The sequence below is a fragment of the Halyomorpha halys genome, unplaced genomic scaffold, assembly GCF_000696795.3.
Source record: "Halyomorpha halys isolate HHAL.00 unplaced genomic scaffold, Hhal_1.1 Scaffold934.1, whole genome shotgun sequence".
NCBI lineage: Eukaryota > Metazoa > Arthropoda > Insecta > Hemiptera > Pentatomidae > Halyomorpha > Halyomorpha halys.
Genome location: NW_027104767.1, coordinates 148,524 through 165,721, shown reverse-complemented (window position 1 = coordinate 165,721; position 17,198 = coordinate 148,524). Strand labels below are relative to the sequence as shown.

The 17,198-nt window shown below is 27.2% G+C and overlaps 1 protein-coding gene across 1 annotated transcript in view; it reads left to right on the top strand.

Annotated features, from left to right (window-relative positions):
* Positions 1 to 17,198, top strand: part of LOC106687239 (uncharacterized) — a gene marked incomplete in the record, with an annotated part of 403,205 nt that overhangs the window by 365,904 nt on the left and 20,103 nt on the right. The window contains 2 exon segments of the mRNA XM_067045014.1: positions 3,509 to 3,727; positions 11,234 to 11,431. Coding sequence (XP_066901115.1) covers positions 3,509 to 3,727; positions 11,234 to 11,431 — 417 coding nt within the window.

Here is a 17,198-nt window from a genome sequence, read left to right as displayed (position 1 = left end):
AATTTAAACAATAAAAATATTTTTCTATAGGGGCTAGGAAAAAAAAAAAAAAAAATCTCTAAGAGCAGAAAAGCAAATTCAACCTATTTCAGGATTTTAACATTCTAAATAATAAAATTAAATTAAAATTTATTCTGTTGGGCAACATAATATAATTAGAACATATTTATACAAATATGACAATGTTTCACCTAAAAATAATAATTATTTAAACACATAAGTGTTTAAACAAACAAAACAGTATTTAAATATATTTCATGGTTTGAATAAGTTATACTCCAAATGAATTTATCAAGCTGTTTATTCATTGCTGTTAAAAAAAATACTTCCAGCTTTTATTTCTTTCACTGGCAAAACAGTTGTTTCCAAGCTTATTTACTCACACTACAATCACTTTTCACCATTAAGATAACTTTTAATTATTTTATTAAAAAATAATGTGTGCCGAATGTTCTTACTTAATTTAGATGTATTTTTACTTAAAACTAGAGGATACTTATTTTATCTCAGAATTTTTGATTCACTGTTTATTCTTTATCAAAGTTATTTTTAAAAAGTATTAAATAAAATTGTTTTTTAAAGAGCCCTGAAAAATGATAAAATATTTTCATGAAAATTAAATTAAATATATTTTCTTCTCCTCACCTTCACTTTTTTGAGATAAGCTCTTTCTTTTTCAGCACTTTTAAGGCGAGACAACCTGAAAATCTCTATCTTGGAATCCACTGAAACCTACCTTGGATGTTGTAACATCACTTTCCCTTCTGGCACATTTGATTTGTTGCTTTTTTCTTTTGCTATCATTCTATCCCTGCTTCAATGCGTTTTGGTCAATAATTTAATTTAAACTGCATTAGTTGTTTGTATAGTGCATGTATTTTTAATGAATAATATTTCTTATCCTGTTAATATAGTTTTCTTAAACCTTGTTTTGTAAACACTTATTTACTGTTAATCCTCAAATGAATTTATTCAGTCCATAAGTCAGTAAAGAACAGTCCAATTAAATTTTGCCTAATTTGTGGGCATCATATTTTTAACTATTAAAAACCCTATTTTCAAATATTCTGATGATATTTTTTTATATATACTCTTATGAGGAATTATAATTTTAATATATTTTTGGCTTTTTTTGTTTCCTTTAGTTTATTTTTCAAATTATATTTCAACATTTTGAGAACGTACTTCCTCATCTTGAGGTCATTAACTTAAATTGAACATTTTATATTTATTTATATTTATAAATATATATTTATATACAAAATGTCCATTTTTGTAGAATAATTTCAATCAATGTACAAAAAAAAAAGGATATTTGTTATTATTATTATATTCATCAATAGTTTCACAAAGACTTTTATCCAACTAATCTACAATAAGAATTGAATATTTTAATCAGCATTACTCTTATCTTTCAACAAGTGTGGGATAAATGAAATACTTACTAGGGGAAGCTACAGACATGGGATTACAAATTTCAATGAAACTTTTTCTGGTGATAATAGGTTGACAAATATTAGACACGTGTCCGAATTTTCTTGCTGATGCACCTTAGGAACCAAGGAAAAAAATATATATATTTTTACAATTTTTTTATATTATTGTTTTATGCCTTTGCTCTTTAAGAATTTAAAGGTTATTATATACTAATCAATTTGGATTTTGTGTAAAATGAATACCAAATATTGCTGATTGTATTAAATGACTTTAAATATAAACAAAATCTTATAAATCAAAAGATGCTTCCAGTAAAGTTAGCAAAAAACATTTTTTAAAGGAAAAAATAAGTAATATTCATTTTTGAAATTCTTGAAAACCCTTAAATACAAATTTTCATTGAAATAAAGAATTAGAAATGTTTGGACTTGAGTAAGTGGATTTTTTTTCTTGCAATATCAAGTGCTCATGTCAATATTCATAATCTTTCTGGATGTCATAAAAATCCAACATTACTGCATACTACTAGAATGCTCAATTTCAGCTTTTTCAACTTTTTTCTCTCTGAAAAATATTTTAGCTCACTTGCTAAAAAAAAAAAAAGTTAGTCCAAATTATTTTACTATTGTTCTCATATTGTAACATAATGCTGGTAATTTTGTGCCAATCAATTTATTTTCTAGTTTATAATTAGGAAAAATATTGGTGATTGTATTAAGTGACTTGTAATTAAATATACAATCATAAGAACCAAGAAAGAGATGTGGTCAAACCTTTTTTTTTTTTTTTTTAGGAAAAAGCAAGTCAGGTTCTTTTGTAGCATCCTTGGATACTCTTTAATACAAATTTTCATACAGATCACAAAATATTTTTCCCGGCCCACTTTGGTACATTATTTGGTCCAAATTGTTTCAGTAGTATACCAATATTTTAGGTATCTAAAAAATATATTTTTTCTGAACCTGGCTTGTAATTTTTCTTTTAATCTCTATGAAAATTTGTTTTGAAGTGCTTTCATGATTGCTAAAGATCCAAAGTAAAACTACATATAATTTCTTCTTTTTTTTTCTCTGCTCCTTGGGCTTTCTGACAGTTGGTAGTAATATTGGATTTGAATAACATCTAGAAGAGCCATGAATATTTACACGAACAGCAAACATTGGGAGGAAAATAAATCACCTACTAAATCAAGTTCAAAAATTTCTAATTTTATATTTCTATGAAAATTTAAAGGTTTCCAAGGATGCTAAAAAATAAATCTGACTTTCTTTTTCCGAAAAATAAAATTTGGGCCTCCTTTACAGGAAGCGTCTTTTGATTTTGTATATATTTAAAGTTATTTAATATTATTAGCAATATTTTTACTAATTCTAAACAAAGCAGATTAGTTATATATAAATTGTTATCATTTTCTTCATTCGGTTATTTACTTCTTTGATTAATTTATTAACAATAAATCATTGGAATAATTCTATTATATTGAAATTTATTTTTGGTGTAAAGATTTCAAGAGAGCATAATTAAGTTTGTCTTTATTTTTGATTTCTGAAACATAATTTCATCAATATAATGAAATAAATAAATTGATTATTGAACCTCTGAAATCTTCGAAATCCTCCTATACTTCCACAAAATTTATTTATACTGAGTTATTGAGGGGGAAAAATGCTTATTATTTTTGCAAGTTAATTTTATAGATTTTACATTTAATTCTAATTATTATCATTAAAAGAAGTTTTATAATAATTTTTCTCACTCATAAGATGTATGATATTAGGTTTAAAATTATTTTAATGTTATTGTTAAATCCCTTTCCACATTAGTGTTATTCTTACTTAGTAACTTATAAATAAAATTTATTAAAACAATATATAAAAAAAAATTTTTGTAATTACATCTGCAATTAATGCTCTAGCACTTATTGAATCCCCACATTGTTTCAACAACTTGCATAATTATGTAAGATTTACATTAAAATAATTGATATTATTATCTTAATTTTTTTATTATGATGAACAAAATCTTTTAAGGCTGAACTTAAAATTTATATTAACCAGCAGTTTTTCTTTAGCTACCCCATCTCCAAGGAAGAAGCGTAACAATTCGACACCGGTGAAAAAGAGCTGTGCATCAGAAAAGAAGCAAATCTTGCAGCAGCTAGTGTCCCCAGTAACAGCACCTCCTCCACAAGCACCACAGGAAACTATACCCTTGGCTACAAATAACAAGACCAACCTAGAGCCATCGACATCCAGCAGCGCTGAGACTTCTTTCACAGCTCCACCTCCAGGTTAGTCTTTACTGCTTTAGTTTTATACCTCTTACCTCTTAATGGGCATTACTGTGTAAATTATTTATTTTCAACTTGATCTGATAAATAAACTCTCTTTACCCCGGCATATTTAGTATGATTTTTTATTTATATTTTTACCATCAAATAATACTTCATGGTTAAGATCCATTTAATAATTTATTTTTAAATTAAATTAGGTCATAGAAAGGAGCTAAACCAAATAAACTTTGAAAAAAGAACAAACTTGAAAAAAAATAACTACACATTTTCATAACTACGCATTAACCCTAGGAATAAATAAAAAAACTAATACTATTAAATTTATTGAGACTAATTTATTCATCATTAACTTTTCTATTAGGTCATAAAGTTTCAACCACTTTGAACCTTCTCTTTCTGTGTTACTTCAATTAATGTAAACTTAGGATGGTTTTTATTCTGGTCACCTTGACCTCCTCTAGAAACAGTTTTGTTGTTTTTTTGTGACATTGCCTGCCTGCTTTACTTTTGATCCTTAAGAATAAATTAATTTTATACAAATGTATCTGCAAGCTGGCAGATGTTTTTATTATAACTAACCCGAAGTTTTATTTTCTATTATAAATTCCAATTTTAGCTTATTTTCTGTTATTTGAATGAGGATAATTTCATTACTGACAATATTGGTTTACCTAACCATTTTACTAGTTTCTTGCTAACCCAAAATTTTTATCAGTTGAATCTAATTGGTTTCCAGACTATCAATGTTTGTTTCAATACTAATGTACCTTTTAAATCCAGAAATCTTAAAAAATCATTTTTATAATGCTTAGCTTACAGTAAAATTTATATTGTAAATTTGAAAAACAGCCTATCAATAGCACATTCAGTTGTAATAAGTAGTATGGATAATGAATATATTTACAGGGACATAATTAAATATTTATATGGCTGATAGGAGATTAGAACTCGAGCCAATATACATCCTTTTATTTCTTGGTCTATTAGGATTATTACTTAACCAATCATCTTTTAAGAGTAGCATTGCATCATTATTACAGCACATTCAAACTAATTTCTCTCACACTATGTTATGCATTCCACACAACATTCCATATTTCTAAAAATAATACATGTATACTAACATATAAAGCTGAAAAAGAAGAAGATTGGAACTAAAATTTTTATTCAAAAAATTCTTTTTACGCTAGATAGATCATTTATTGAAGATGGCTTTTAGCTTTATAACAGTTGGACCTGTAGGAACATAGCAGTAACCACATAATGATAAACTTGCACAGGTGCAGATCCATAATTGTTGTAATGATAATTCCAGTTTCATTTAATCAGATTCACTTGGTCATATACTTATCGTATTGCTGCTTTGCTTTAATAATGGCACAACTTTAAAATAAAAGCTTTTTTTATTTTGTATCAGATGTATCCTTTGAGGTCCAATAAATAGTGGTTACTTTGCGACAAGTAGACTAACTTTGGTAGTCTTCAGGAGGACTTCAATAGAAACAGTAAACCCATTCTATGGTGTCATCTTTTAAATAGATACAGTTCAAAATGAATAACTTTTTTTTTTAAGTTATGCCCCTACTGGAGCAAAAGAGTGTTATGTTTGAAACAAGAATGTATAATCCAATTTACTGTGGGGTACAGCTCATATTTCATATAAAAATTCAGAGTGAGTCCAGAACTTTTTAAGGATACCAGGACCTGTGACAGGTTATAAACATAATTATTTCATGAAAAGAAAACAATTAAAATTTATTTTTTTTAAAACAACCTTTTTTACTAGCTTTAATTTACTATTATTTTTTTATTGAATCATTTCACATGAAATGTCTGTTTTCACTGGAAAGGTTCTTTTGTTAAGCAACTTCGTGAAATCAAAACATTTTTTTCAAAATATTTATCCCCATTTTCTATACATTTTTCCCACAGTGTTATCAACTTTTCAATCTCTGAACTGAAAAATTCAGATTTTTTTTAAAGAAATGAAGTCAGAAAATGCCTTCTTGTCCTGAGAATCATTTTCAAAAATTTTATCTTAAAGGAAGTTGTCCAAATTTCTGAACAGATGGAAATCTGTTGGAGACAATTCTGACAAATAAGGTGGGTATGAAAACATTTAAAACCGCTCATTTAGTTTCTTCACTGTCAATCGTGAAACAGGTCTTGTTTTGTCTTGTGAGTGTATAGCCCCCTTCCATTTAACCAATGCAGGTTGTTTTTTAACAAATTGTTGATACTTTATGGCAATATCACTGCAATACCATGTGGATATGATGGTTTCTCCTCTGAGTAAAAATGAGAAATTAATTATTCCTGCCATTGACCAACACACAGAAACCAATAATTTTTTTGGATACAAATTTGGTTTCATCATGTGTCCTAGTCTTAAATCGATAATACAATTATCGATATAGCCACTGACTTGACTGACCTGTTGTCATATACAATCCACTTTTCACCATATGTGTTCATTCTTTCGATAAAATCCTTGTTTTTCTGCCTAGTAATATGTAGTAGTGAAATGCATGTCTCATAACACTTCAACTGCTGCAGCTCAATAAATTCATGAGCTACCCATAGATCTACTTTTTCTATTTTACCAATGGTCTTTAAATGTCGAAAAACTTTCGATACACTTGTATCCAGTTGTGCTGTAAGTCCTATAACTGCTAACAGTTTCCTTACCTAAGTAAGGATTCTTCCATTGTAAGCCTAAGTTCAACATCGTCAATTGCTGGAGGAGGTCTTCCCCTGCCTGGGTTGGTTATCCAAATCTGTATCACCATCCAAAAACTTTTCAAACTACTGGTTAATAATTCATTGGTTACACCTTTCCCTGAACACCATGGTAATGCAATTTCCAATGTTTCAGAGTCTCTTAAGTTCTAAAGTGCATTTATCTGTTTGTGTGTGTGTCTGTGCCATAATTATTTCTTAATCAGATTTTGTTGGTCTGTCTCAATGCCTTTGTACCTTATTGGACACCCTGTGCAAAATAGTCAAAAAAACATATTTTTCTATAGGCTGTAGTGCCAAAAGCAGCTCTAACTTTTTTGATGAGACATGCCTAAAGTTTTCTTATAGTCATTTAACTTTTCACATATAGTGCATCCCCGAAAAAATATAGACAAAACTCTCTGCAACAAATAGCAGCACTAGCAATAGTTCCTTAGGCACTTTACCATGTTCTTAATACTGTTTTTGGTTTAGTCCAAGTAATCCCTTAGGGTCCCAATTTATGGTATATATTGTATGGTTACACAATGAATATTTTTACCTTCATTACAGAAATATTGAATGTCACATAATCAAGTTTTCACAGTATTTTATTTAATTTATAACAATATCTAATAGATCGATTGCTGCACACCATTTACTTGATTATAAATACATTTCATGAGCATTTATTAGCTTAACTCACAAAAAATTTATATTTCTCTTCAGAAACCTTTGAATTTTGTAAATATTTATAATAATTTATAGTTTTCATATTTGGCTTCTTCATTTTATTTTCTGTACTTCTTAATTATCATATTATTATTTGTTTTAATTAATCTTATTAGTTTTCCTCGAAAATGGATCATTAAATCCTTAAGAATTAACATTTAATTTAATATATTTGTTGATTAAAAAACTAGTAATTTATATTTTTTCTTGAAAATCAGTTGCTTATTCAAATGTGTAAGAACAAATTAATGTTCTGCATGTTGAGACACATTTGTAATAACAATATTCAACAAAACAACCTATTATTTTTATAGTCATGTTCTGCCATAATTGTATATTTGTAATAATTCTAATGTATATGCCCAAAGGTTTAGTAATGGCTTATATATGGCTGAAGTTCATCTTAATAAAGAAAATTACACTAATTAAGTCTTTTGGATTTAATGATCCCCACTCACAAAAATCAGAGTCAGAGTAATTAATGCAAATAATAATTTAGTTCTGTATCATACACTGCATCAAAAAGCTAGAATTTAATTTTTTTTTAAATATCAGATGGACATTCCGTTGTAAAATATTATTGATTTCTTGCTTAGTTTGAGAAGTTCAAACATGCAGGATTACTTGTACATTAAAATATAGTTTTAGCAATAAAATCATGCCATGCTGTAACTTTAGCTTGAATGGCACTGCTACTTAATTCATAATATACATTTGTGTTAATCGCTGATATTTTATTGCACTTTTTTCTTAAGATTTGAATAACTGCTTGAAGTATGCATCATAGCTTAGTATCATTAATACTATACAGACCATTCTACTGTATTGTGAGTGGATAAAAAGATAAATTTCCATATATAAAAATTGTAAAAAAAAAAAAAATTGTATACTGTTTAATGTATATTCAGAGATCAAGTGACCATGACCAAAAGTGTATACACCTATAATTGTACATTGAGGAAAATTAAATAAAAAGTGACAACCCTTGAACATCTCTGAGATTCTATTTCCATGGTACTTGAATGATGTTTTAATCTCAAGTTTGGGGTGTCTATTAAATAGTCCAGATTGCATGATTTGTCAAAAATTAAATTTAGAGATCTCCGATATCAAAAGAGTTTTCTTAATAAATTAAGAGTTCTTCTGATGGAAGAATATTAAAATATCTCTCAAGAATTTGTTAAAAATGTTATTACATCAATACTATATCAAATGTAAGCCACAATAAACAGGAGGGAGAAAATAACCCAAAAGGTTTAGGCAGATAAAATTAAAACATTTTTTTAAAAATAGATTTTTTTTTTTATTGTTTTTAATTTATTTCTCATGATCACTGTTATTAATTATTACTTTTGTTATTATTGTGAGATTAATTAGTATTTGATTTTATGTAATTAGAAACCAAAATAAATAAAATCTAGTTGCCATTACATTAGGGAAGAGCACGGGGTTGTTTAATCTTACTAACATCAAACCATTGTTAATGATGTTAGTGAGATTAAATAGAGACAATATTTTATGTGAAAAAATTTTAAGTTTAAATTATAAAATTTTTGTTAAGTGAATAATCAATTTAAAAGTAATGTTTAAAACTGTTGTGATATTATTTTAATATTTAATTTGTTTTAAAGATATGACAAGAGAAATTAGTCGGCAAGAAACATTTTAAAGAATATATGATAACAATATTTAAGGTTGTGTCCTTGAGAATGGCCTGAGGGCTGAAACGTTGGAGAGTTTTTGAAATAAATTTTGAAAATAAAATTGGATCAAGTGTGTTTGGGTTAGTAATAAAATGAAACACTCTCAAACAATCAATATAATAAATCATTAATTTGATATTTAAGGTTTTTTTTTTTTTTTGGAATGCTGAAGACAAATATGATCTAGGTTTTATGCTTTAAAATTTTTTTGGCATACTTTACTTGAACCGATTACATGTTTTTTGTACTTTTCTATGACTCATTAAAATCTTGAACATGGAGTTTTTCGACTTATAAATAAAAAGACCAAAAAGGTTTTTTTTTTAAATACAGATCAGATTAGAGTTAAAAAAAGAGTAAAAAGGTTTTTAAAACTTATTTTCCTCTGAACTCCTAGAGCCCCTTTGAATGAATGCTAGGGCAAAAGCCCAATATGATAAAGCCAACTCAACAGGTCAGAATGCTTTGTTTTACGAGGCCTGCCCTGGAGTCTAGATATCCAACAGTTTATTTCCCAGTACTCCAAGGGAAAGTACACCCAACATAGTTTATCAAGAGCCTCTCCACTCTTAAAAACCTTTTTCAAAGCATAAAATTGTTATGCTACACTCAATACATCATTTCTCACTTCATACAACATATGATAAAGTAGAACAAAACTATTTTATCTTCCTGTATATTTTTTGCTACTGGTTTCGGTCTCTAGACCTTTATCAGGTTAATTTGTTTATTTAACTTGTAATAACCCTCCTACCTTGCTCAACTGAAGATTTTTCAAGGTGTTCCAAATTATTCATTTTTTATATATGTAAATGTACTTAAAGTATAAAGAGGTAAATCTACAAGATCTATCTGTATTAATTGTAAATTTCTTTTATTATGTTTGTACGTGCCAAACTAATTAATAAATATGTACATTTAGTTAGGTTGAAATCATTATTTGATGGAAAAATAGTCTAAAACATCATCTAACATGAGAAGTAAAGAATGTATAAGGATTCAAGGGTCTAATTTATATCTTCAAAATAAATAATTTAATCATTATTCATATTTTTAAAGGTATTCATTATATTTTAATTTTTCCAATTCATTTAACTTTATTTTAAATGACCAACAAATGAAAAAAAAAATTGTACTTGACTAAGTTGTTACTGATAAGTTTTTGTTTATTATTATTAATTATATCTTGGATCTTCTATAAACTATTGTCCAATTTCTTGTCTTTAAATTTATTTATTTAATTATATTTGTTTCTCAATTGTTTAATATATTCATTTTTTCCAACATTTCCTTAATTAGTCACTAACAGACCTGCAACATTGATTCACAAATAATCAAATTTTTTTTACCTTCTATTTTGATTTCCTTTTTATCAATGCCTCAGGTCTGTTAGTGATCAATGAAATGTTAGTGGAAATGAATCACCTGGTATTCCATTATTCAATAGTGATATTTGTTGATTTATTTAATTTATAAAATGAATCACACAACTACTGTGTGTTAATTTTGACCTCACCCTCCTGATATACACATAGATTTGTTCATTTGTCTACCTACCTTTTACATATTTTAGATTTATGTATTGTTCAATTTATAAAAAGATTATCAAAACATAAATTATTTCATAAATAAATATTATGGAATCCTTCAGCCTCATTACTAAAGTATTATTGATTGTATCTGAGAAAAGAAAATCAAAGGAAAGTTAATGATTCCATTTATTTCTATATTTCAATTGCATTTACATCAATTAATTAAAGAACATCAATTGATTTGAAAATGATCACTAATAAATGGGGAACATACTAATAATTTATTTTTAATCATGCTTTTGGTATTTCAGGAGAAAATTATATAATTTGAGTTCCCTACCTTCTTTAGTTTCATAAAATATTTCCTAACATGCTCCGGATTTGAAGTAATTATTAATGAATTCCTAAGGATTATTTATACTATCATATCTTTATCTAGGAACTTAGTGATTAAAAATTGTTGCTTCATTATAATTTAATTAATTAAACTAAGTGATTAACATTATCTTCCTAGTTATTTGAATATAATTAAACTAAACCTATGTTTTTAGAATTAATATTAAGTTCTGAGTACATAAATTCTTATGAATGATGTATAACACAGTATTATTAAAAACTTTTCTTAAAGGAAGTTATTTTTTTCGGATTCATTCGCTTTTCTCTTGAATATGCATTACTAATAAGTGTCCTTTTATTATAACAGCCACTCTAAGAACAGCACATATGTTTTCAGTATATGATGAAATACCCCAAGATTTCTCCTTTTAAGAATACAGATTAAAATTAGCGATTATATGTGACAAAGGTTTAACCCTTAGCAGGTCGATCAGCAGCTGAAATAAACTCAAAGCTGGAAAAGAAGGTGACATTTGCACGACTTCTGGACAAAGTTTCTTCAGAGATGTCTTCTGGTTCAGAGTTGGAAGTGGCTCCTGCAGCCAATAGCATGTCACCAAACAGCACCTCAAGCCAGCAGGGTAGTGACTCGCGCTCCAGCAGCGAGACTCAGCTCCACGGTAGTGCCTGCATGTTGCTCTGAATGCACGCAAAGGTTCGTCACCCTTGGCACTGTTCACGTCTGAAAACTTGGCCGCCTGCCCTAGCATTTCTTCATTTTACTGGACTAAATTTTTCCTAATTCAATTTAAAATTTATTAATACTATTATGAACTTATACTTACTTAATTATGAATATTTTCATGACTCATAAGTAAACATGACAGAGTTATTTTACCTGAATTCTGATTGATAGTTTGTAATTTTAGGTGCTATAAGTAGGATGTGTTTTCAAAATATTTGAGGCAATTTTGTTAAGTAATTCATAAAATTTTCTTGATTTTTTATTTATTTGGCTTTACAATTACCAAAAATTGTAATATATATGTATGACATCTATAAAGAATTTCTTTTTATAGTCCGTTTACCATGAGAATGCTCCTGAGTAGTGGGAGAGGACTACTCAACTTTTCCCCAATGTCTAGATGATAAAGACTAAAATGACAATGAAAAATTAAGGAAATCTTTTTTCTAAATGAGTTGGAGAGGAGCAGACAATTGTGTATGGATGGGCCAAGTTAGAATGGTAGAGGAGGGGAATGTTTCAGCTCCAATCGTATAGTGAATGAACTATAGTCATTTTTAGGAGTATTGTGGAATTTAGTGGATATCATGTACTTATAGCCTCAAGATTCTGTCCCACTTATCATCATTTAATTATTTTTCTTGTAAATTGACAAAACGTTCTGGAAAATAATTAGTCCATTTAGAGACTTCTTTTCTTATTATTGAATGAAACGTCATTATACTTAAGTTATAAGTTATATCAAAACCTCATAAACTTTAAAAATCTTATTATTATTATCACCAATTGTATCAATAATAATTAATCTATCATTAATTATTTATAAGTAGGAATCTATGTTTCAGATTTTTCTTCATTTTTGATATGGTTACTCAAAGCTTCAGGTTTTTTATCGAACTGTCTAGACATTAACTTTACCACTATTTCTTCAAAAGCCTCTTTCGATTGATATTTTATTGTCAAATTAATTATATGTATATTAAATCTATCCATGGTGCTATAACTCATGAAGAGTCAAAGCCTCCTGTAATTTTGACTGCTATCCATCTTTGTGATGTTCTGCCTCTCTCTAATTGCCAAAGTTGAGCATCTCTAGCCTCTCCCGAGTTGAAGATGGAGTCATTTCCCTATAGCAATCTAGGTCTACCCACTCTTCTCTTCACATGAATCATTTTTTTCATTTAATACTTACAGTGAAAAACAGTTTGGTCCCCAAGGGTTGTTGAAAATTATTCCTCACAAATATTTCCAGGGTTTTGTCTGATATGTTTGCTTGTTACCTACATTGTATTTAACAGTGTTCAATTAAAGATGTGAATGAATGATAACTGTATTAGATGTAGTTTAGAGATATTTATTTGGGGGTATCCTCTTGTGTTAATGTTACATGGAGGGCCTAGGTTTTGGATGAGGAAAAATAAAACAACTTTTACCAAGTTAATAAACTTCAGGATCCAAGTTAATCACAATTGGATGGAGAATACTGAAAATATAATATTTTGTAATATTAAGAAAATATAATATTTATTGAGACAATTTCATTAAAATGTGGAGGATTTAAACATCGAATAATGAAAGTGGACTGGATAATGGACAGTATGTTTGAAATACAGAAATAAGTGAAGTAAGAACTATTAATGGTTTTCCTTGAAAATAAATAAATAATGAACAATGAAACAAAATCCATACATTCAGTTTATTTCAACTGTCATCGTTACAAAATTTGACTCATACTATGAGCTTTTCTTTTAAATCATTAAATGTTTCAAATTTATCCTATTTTATTACTTTATTTTTCGTTATCATTTGTCTCAAATATCAATATACTTTGTGATATGTGATGCTTAATCATAATACACAGTTATTCTATTGCCATTGGATTAATACAAACTAGTTATTTTTAAAATTCTATCCCTTGGGCAGGCAGTCATAATGCACTGTAGTCTTGATGGTTGTTGTTAGTTATAAGCTGTGTCAATAGTTATTATTATGATGAAAGTGAAAAAAGAAGTCTTTGGTTTTTCTCATAAAATAAATCAACTACCTATATATAAATTAAGAACAATTTGCTTTAATTTTTAACATTTTGCTATTTCAACCTATTCATATTCTGCTATGAATCATTAATCCACTTAGAGGTACTGTAATTAGATTGTATATATTCAATAACGACTCAGATTTTGATCAAACAACACTACAGCTATTTACTGATCAATCAGATTAATTTTAATACTAGAGCATTTTTTCCTTCTTTTTTTATGCTAACGTTTAATTTGAGTATTAATTCATGACATAACAATTACAGACTATTTCTAATATAGTTTGTTATGATGCATGTGTTTGATGGTATACTAATTTGTAAAGAAAGTATTGTTTGTCAAATTAGATTCTTAAAAATTTACTGTATTTGGTTATTGGAAATTAAATAGTTACAACTTGGATGTTATGGGGAATATTCAATAGAGTAATCTTTCCCGCTCTTTATGATGTTGGGATTAGGGTCCATAGATGCACAAGTATGATTTCAAAATTAGAAATTCAGTCTAATGATGATAACTGAATACCTGTATGCTTTTAGTACCTATATTCCTAAATAAAGCAGTCATGATATGATATCAATACAAGAAATTAAGTTTGTCAGAAATTCTAATAAATCAATATTATCTGCTTCCTTAATTAATTGTTAACAGCAATGGATTTGGACTTTTTTTCTTTTAAGGTTTATTAATCTGTTAGTTTTTATTTAATTATATAATAAATTTTCCTCATGGGGCTAATTCAAAACCCTATCTGTCCTATCATCATTGTGTGGTCCAAAATGGCCAATTCGGCAAAAAAAAATTAAATGCTGAACTGCTATAACACTTTTCCATGAAATAGAAATAAATAAGAATATTTCCTCTTGATACACAATACACAATTATTCAGTTTTGTCAAATTTCTATGATTTTTTTTCCAAATCTGTTTATTTATATAATAAAAGTTTTTATTTCTTGATGGAATTCTAATTAACCTTTGGTTTTAGTATCATTGTAATTAATGTATAAAGGGGATCTTAAATTAAAAATTGAGATAGCAACAGCCTTTTTTTTTCTCTCTTGTACTACTGTGTGTTGCCTTCAGAGTCTTGGAAGTCAAATTTCTGCTCCCATAGTTCTTCGTCTGAGACACGACTACTCTATGGTGGCTTATAGAAAAATATTGAAAATATACAAATGAAAAAAAATTTTCAAGTAGTGATTTTCTACTTTAAAGCTTGGCATTATGTTTTACTTAAAAATGTAGTTGAGTAATGGATAAATAGTGTAGAAGATTAATCATCATATTTCAAAATACTAATATCAATCAAAGATTCTTTATTCACAATCATCATACATATTTTTATTATATTACATTTAATTTAATCTATCTAATTCTAGCAGCCAAGAGAAAAAAAAATAAAGAAACAATAAATTAGTGAAAAAAGTGGATACTTCCGCATGATTGAACATTATGAAAACTGAAAACTCTATTGTTGCACCACAAATCCTAATTAGATAGTACTTGTTGATGGCACTTTTCTTTGTCTTTTGGCATGAAATGCACGACTAATCTTTCTTCCTCACAGATTATCTTTAATTTTCGTCTATACCATTTCTTTGTTTACTGTTCCTTGTCTTAAGATCTTAAAAAAATTATCAGTATTCACTTTACTGTCTTTAGGTTATACAATATGCCATGAAATTTTATTTTCAAAGGTTTCATTTTTTTTTTTTTCTTGTTATAAATTTGTAAAAAATAATTCTCTCTAATTTGGCCGCTCAAGTAGTTTTCACAGCCTACTTTTCATTTTTACAATTGAAAAAATATGATATAATAGTTGTACATAATATACCATTTATATCTCTTAAAACAAGGAAGGGTAAACATTTAGTTAAAAGGGAGAAAAAGTAAAAATAAATGTATACAAATGTGCTTTTTCTTCCTTGAATTTATGATATCATTTAATGTCAAAAGTAGTTTGAAAATTCTTAGTTTATTGATATTTATTCAAAGACAATAATTCATGGTATGTTAATTACAGGTACAAAAATATTGAGACTCCACTGCGTTTTAAAAGATCAAGTTTAAAAAACATTTGTCGTAGACTTTTTATTTTATTTTACCCATTTAAATGTACATAAGTGTGATTCAGTGTTTTTGGAATTTTAATCTAATGAGCATTGCTTAGTCTGTGAGCTTTAGTTATAGTTAGATTACTGTGAGCTTTCCCTACGCATGGAGTGAGTGATTTGTAGTTTCTGTGGACCTGCTGACAAGATGCCTGTATGCGTTTGTGAAGCATCATGACCTGTACCCAATTTTCTGTGATAAGAATTGTGCTGTACATAGTGCCGTTGTGTATTGCTGTGTTTGTTTTTGGTCTGTTTGTTTTTATAATTAGTTACAGTGTTAATTTAGTTAAGTAATATATTTTTATCAAATACCAAAAAACATAATATACATAACAGGAACACTTATAAAACATTTTTTATTTTCTGCTCATTCATTTTATTTTTTAGAGGGTTTCTTATACTTGTATATCTTGGCACAAATGTTGGGTGAGTTCTTAAAAAGTAATTAATTTTTCAGAACACAAATTTGAAAAAAATATTTTCTTAAATCAAAAAAAGTAAATGAAATTTTCATTGATTCTTTCTATTTCTATTTTCAGTTGGAAATTATAGATAACTAAAATTAGGATAAGCATTAGAAACATAAAATAATATGTTTAACTAAAATTTAAACTATGGCAAAAGAAAAATAATAATTGATTTAAATATTTTTTAATAATTATTTTTTATAATAAATACAAATAGTTATAGGAGTAAACCATTTAGATCTCATAGTTATTTGCTCATATTAAATATCTATAAGTCAAAAGAATAAACAAAAATTTCTCATTAGAAATTGGATTTGATGTAATCTTATATTACTAAAGAGTAACAATTTCAATGAAGTGTAAATTTTTCAGATTTAGTATTTATTTTAATTAAATTTCAACATATCCTGTTTGTTAATATTTCCATGTTAAATTTTATTCTATTTTTTTTTTTAAGTTAGATTATGAACAGTAATGAGTCAAAAATTTCTTGTAAACTAGTGTAAAGAGAAATTTGTGGAATGTAAATGGTTTGTTCTTGCTATCATTTTAATTTTGTTTTCATCTATAAATAGATTGTTAATTGTTTATCTATGATCTCAGGTGTTAATAATCACAGTTTTTTATGTCTTTAAATGAATATTAATAGGCAATGAAATCCCCAAAACACGATGTCTATCCAGAGATGGAAATTTCACATGAAAGAAAAATAATTATTTAATGTGAATAAATATGAAAGATAATGAAAATTAAGAATAAAATTAATACATTTAACTATTATACATAACCTTATTGGCTTCTTTATTATTTATTATATTATACATTTTGATTTCCAATAGTTTTATCGTTATTAAATTTTTCTCTTGTTGATAGTATAATAAACTAATAAATATAACTAATATACATAACCTGATTAGGTTCTTTATTATTTAATATATTATACTTGTTGGTTTTCAATAGTTTCATCATTATTGAATTTTTCTCTTGTTGATAGTGTAATAAATTAATATAAGTATAATAAAATAATTAAAATCAATGTAGTTGATTGAACAATAGTAGTCCTCAGATTTTTACTGCTATA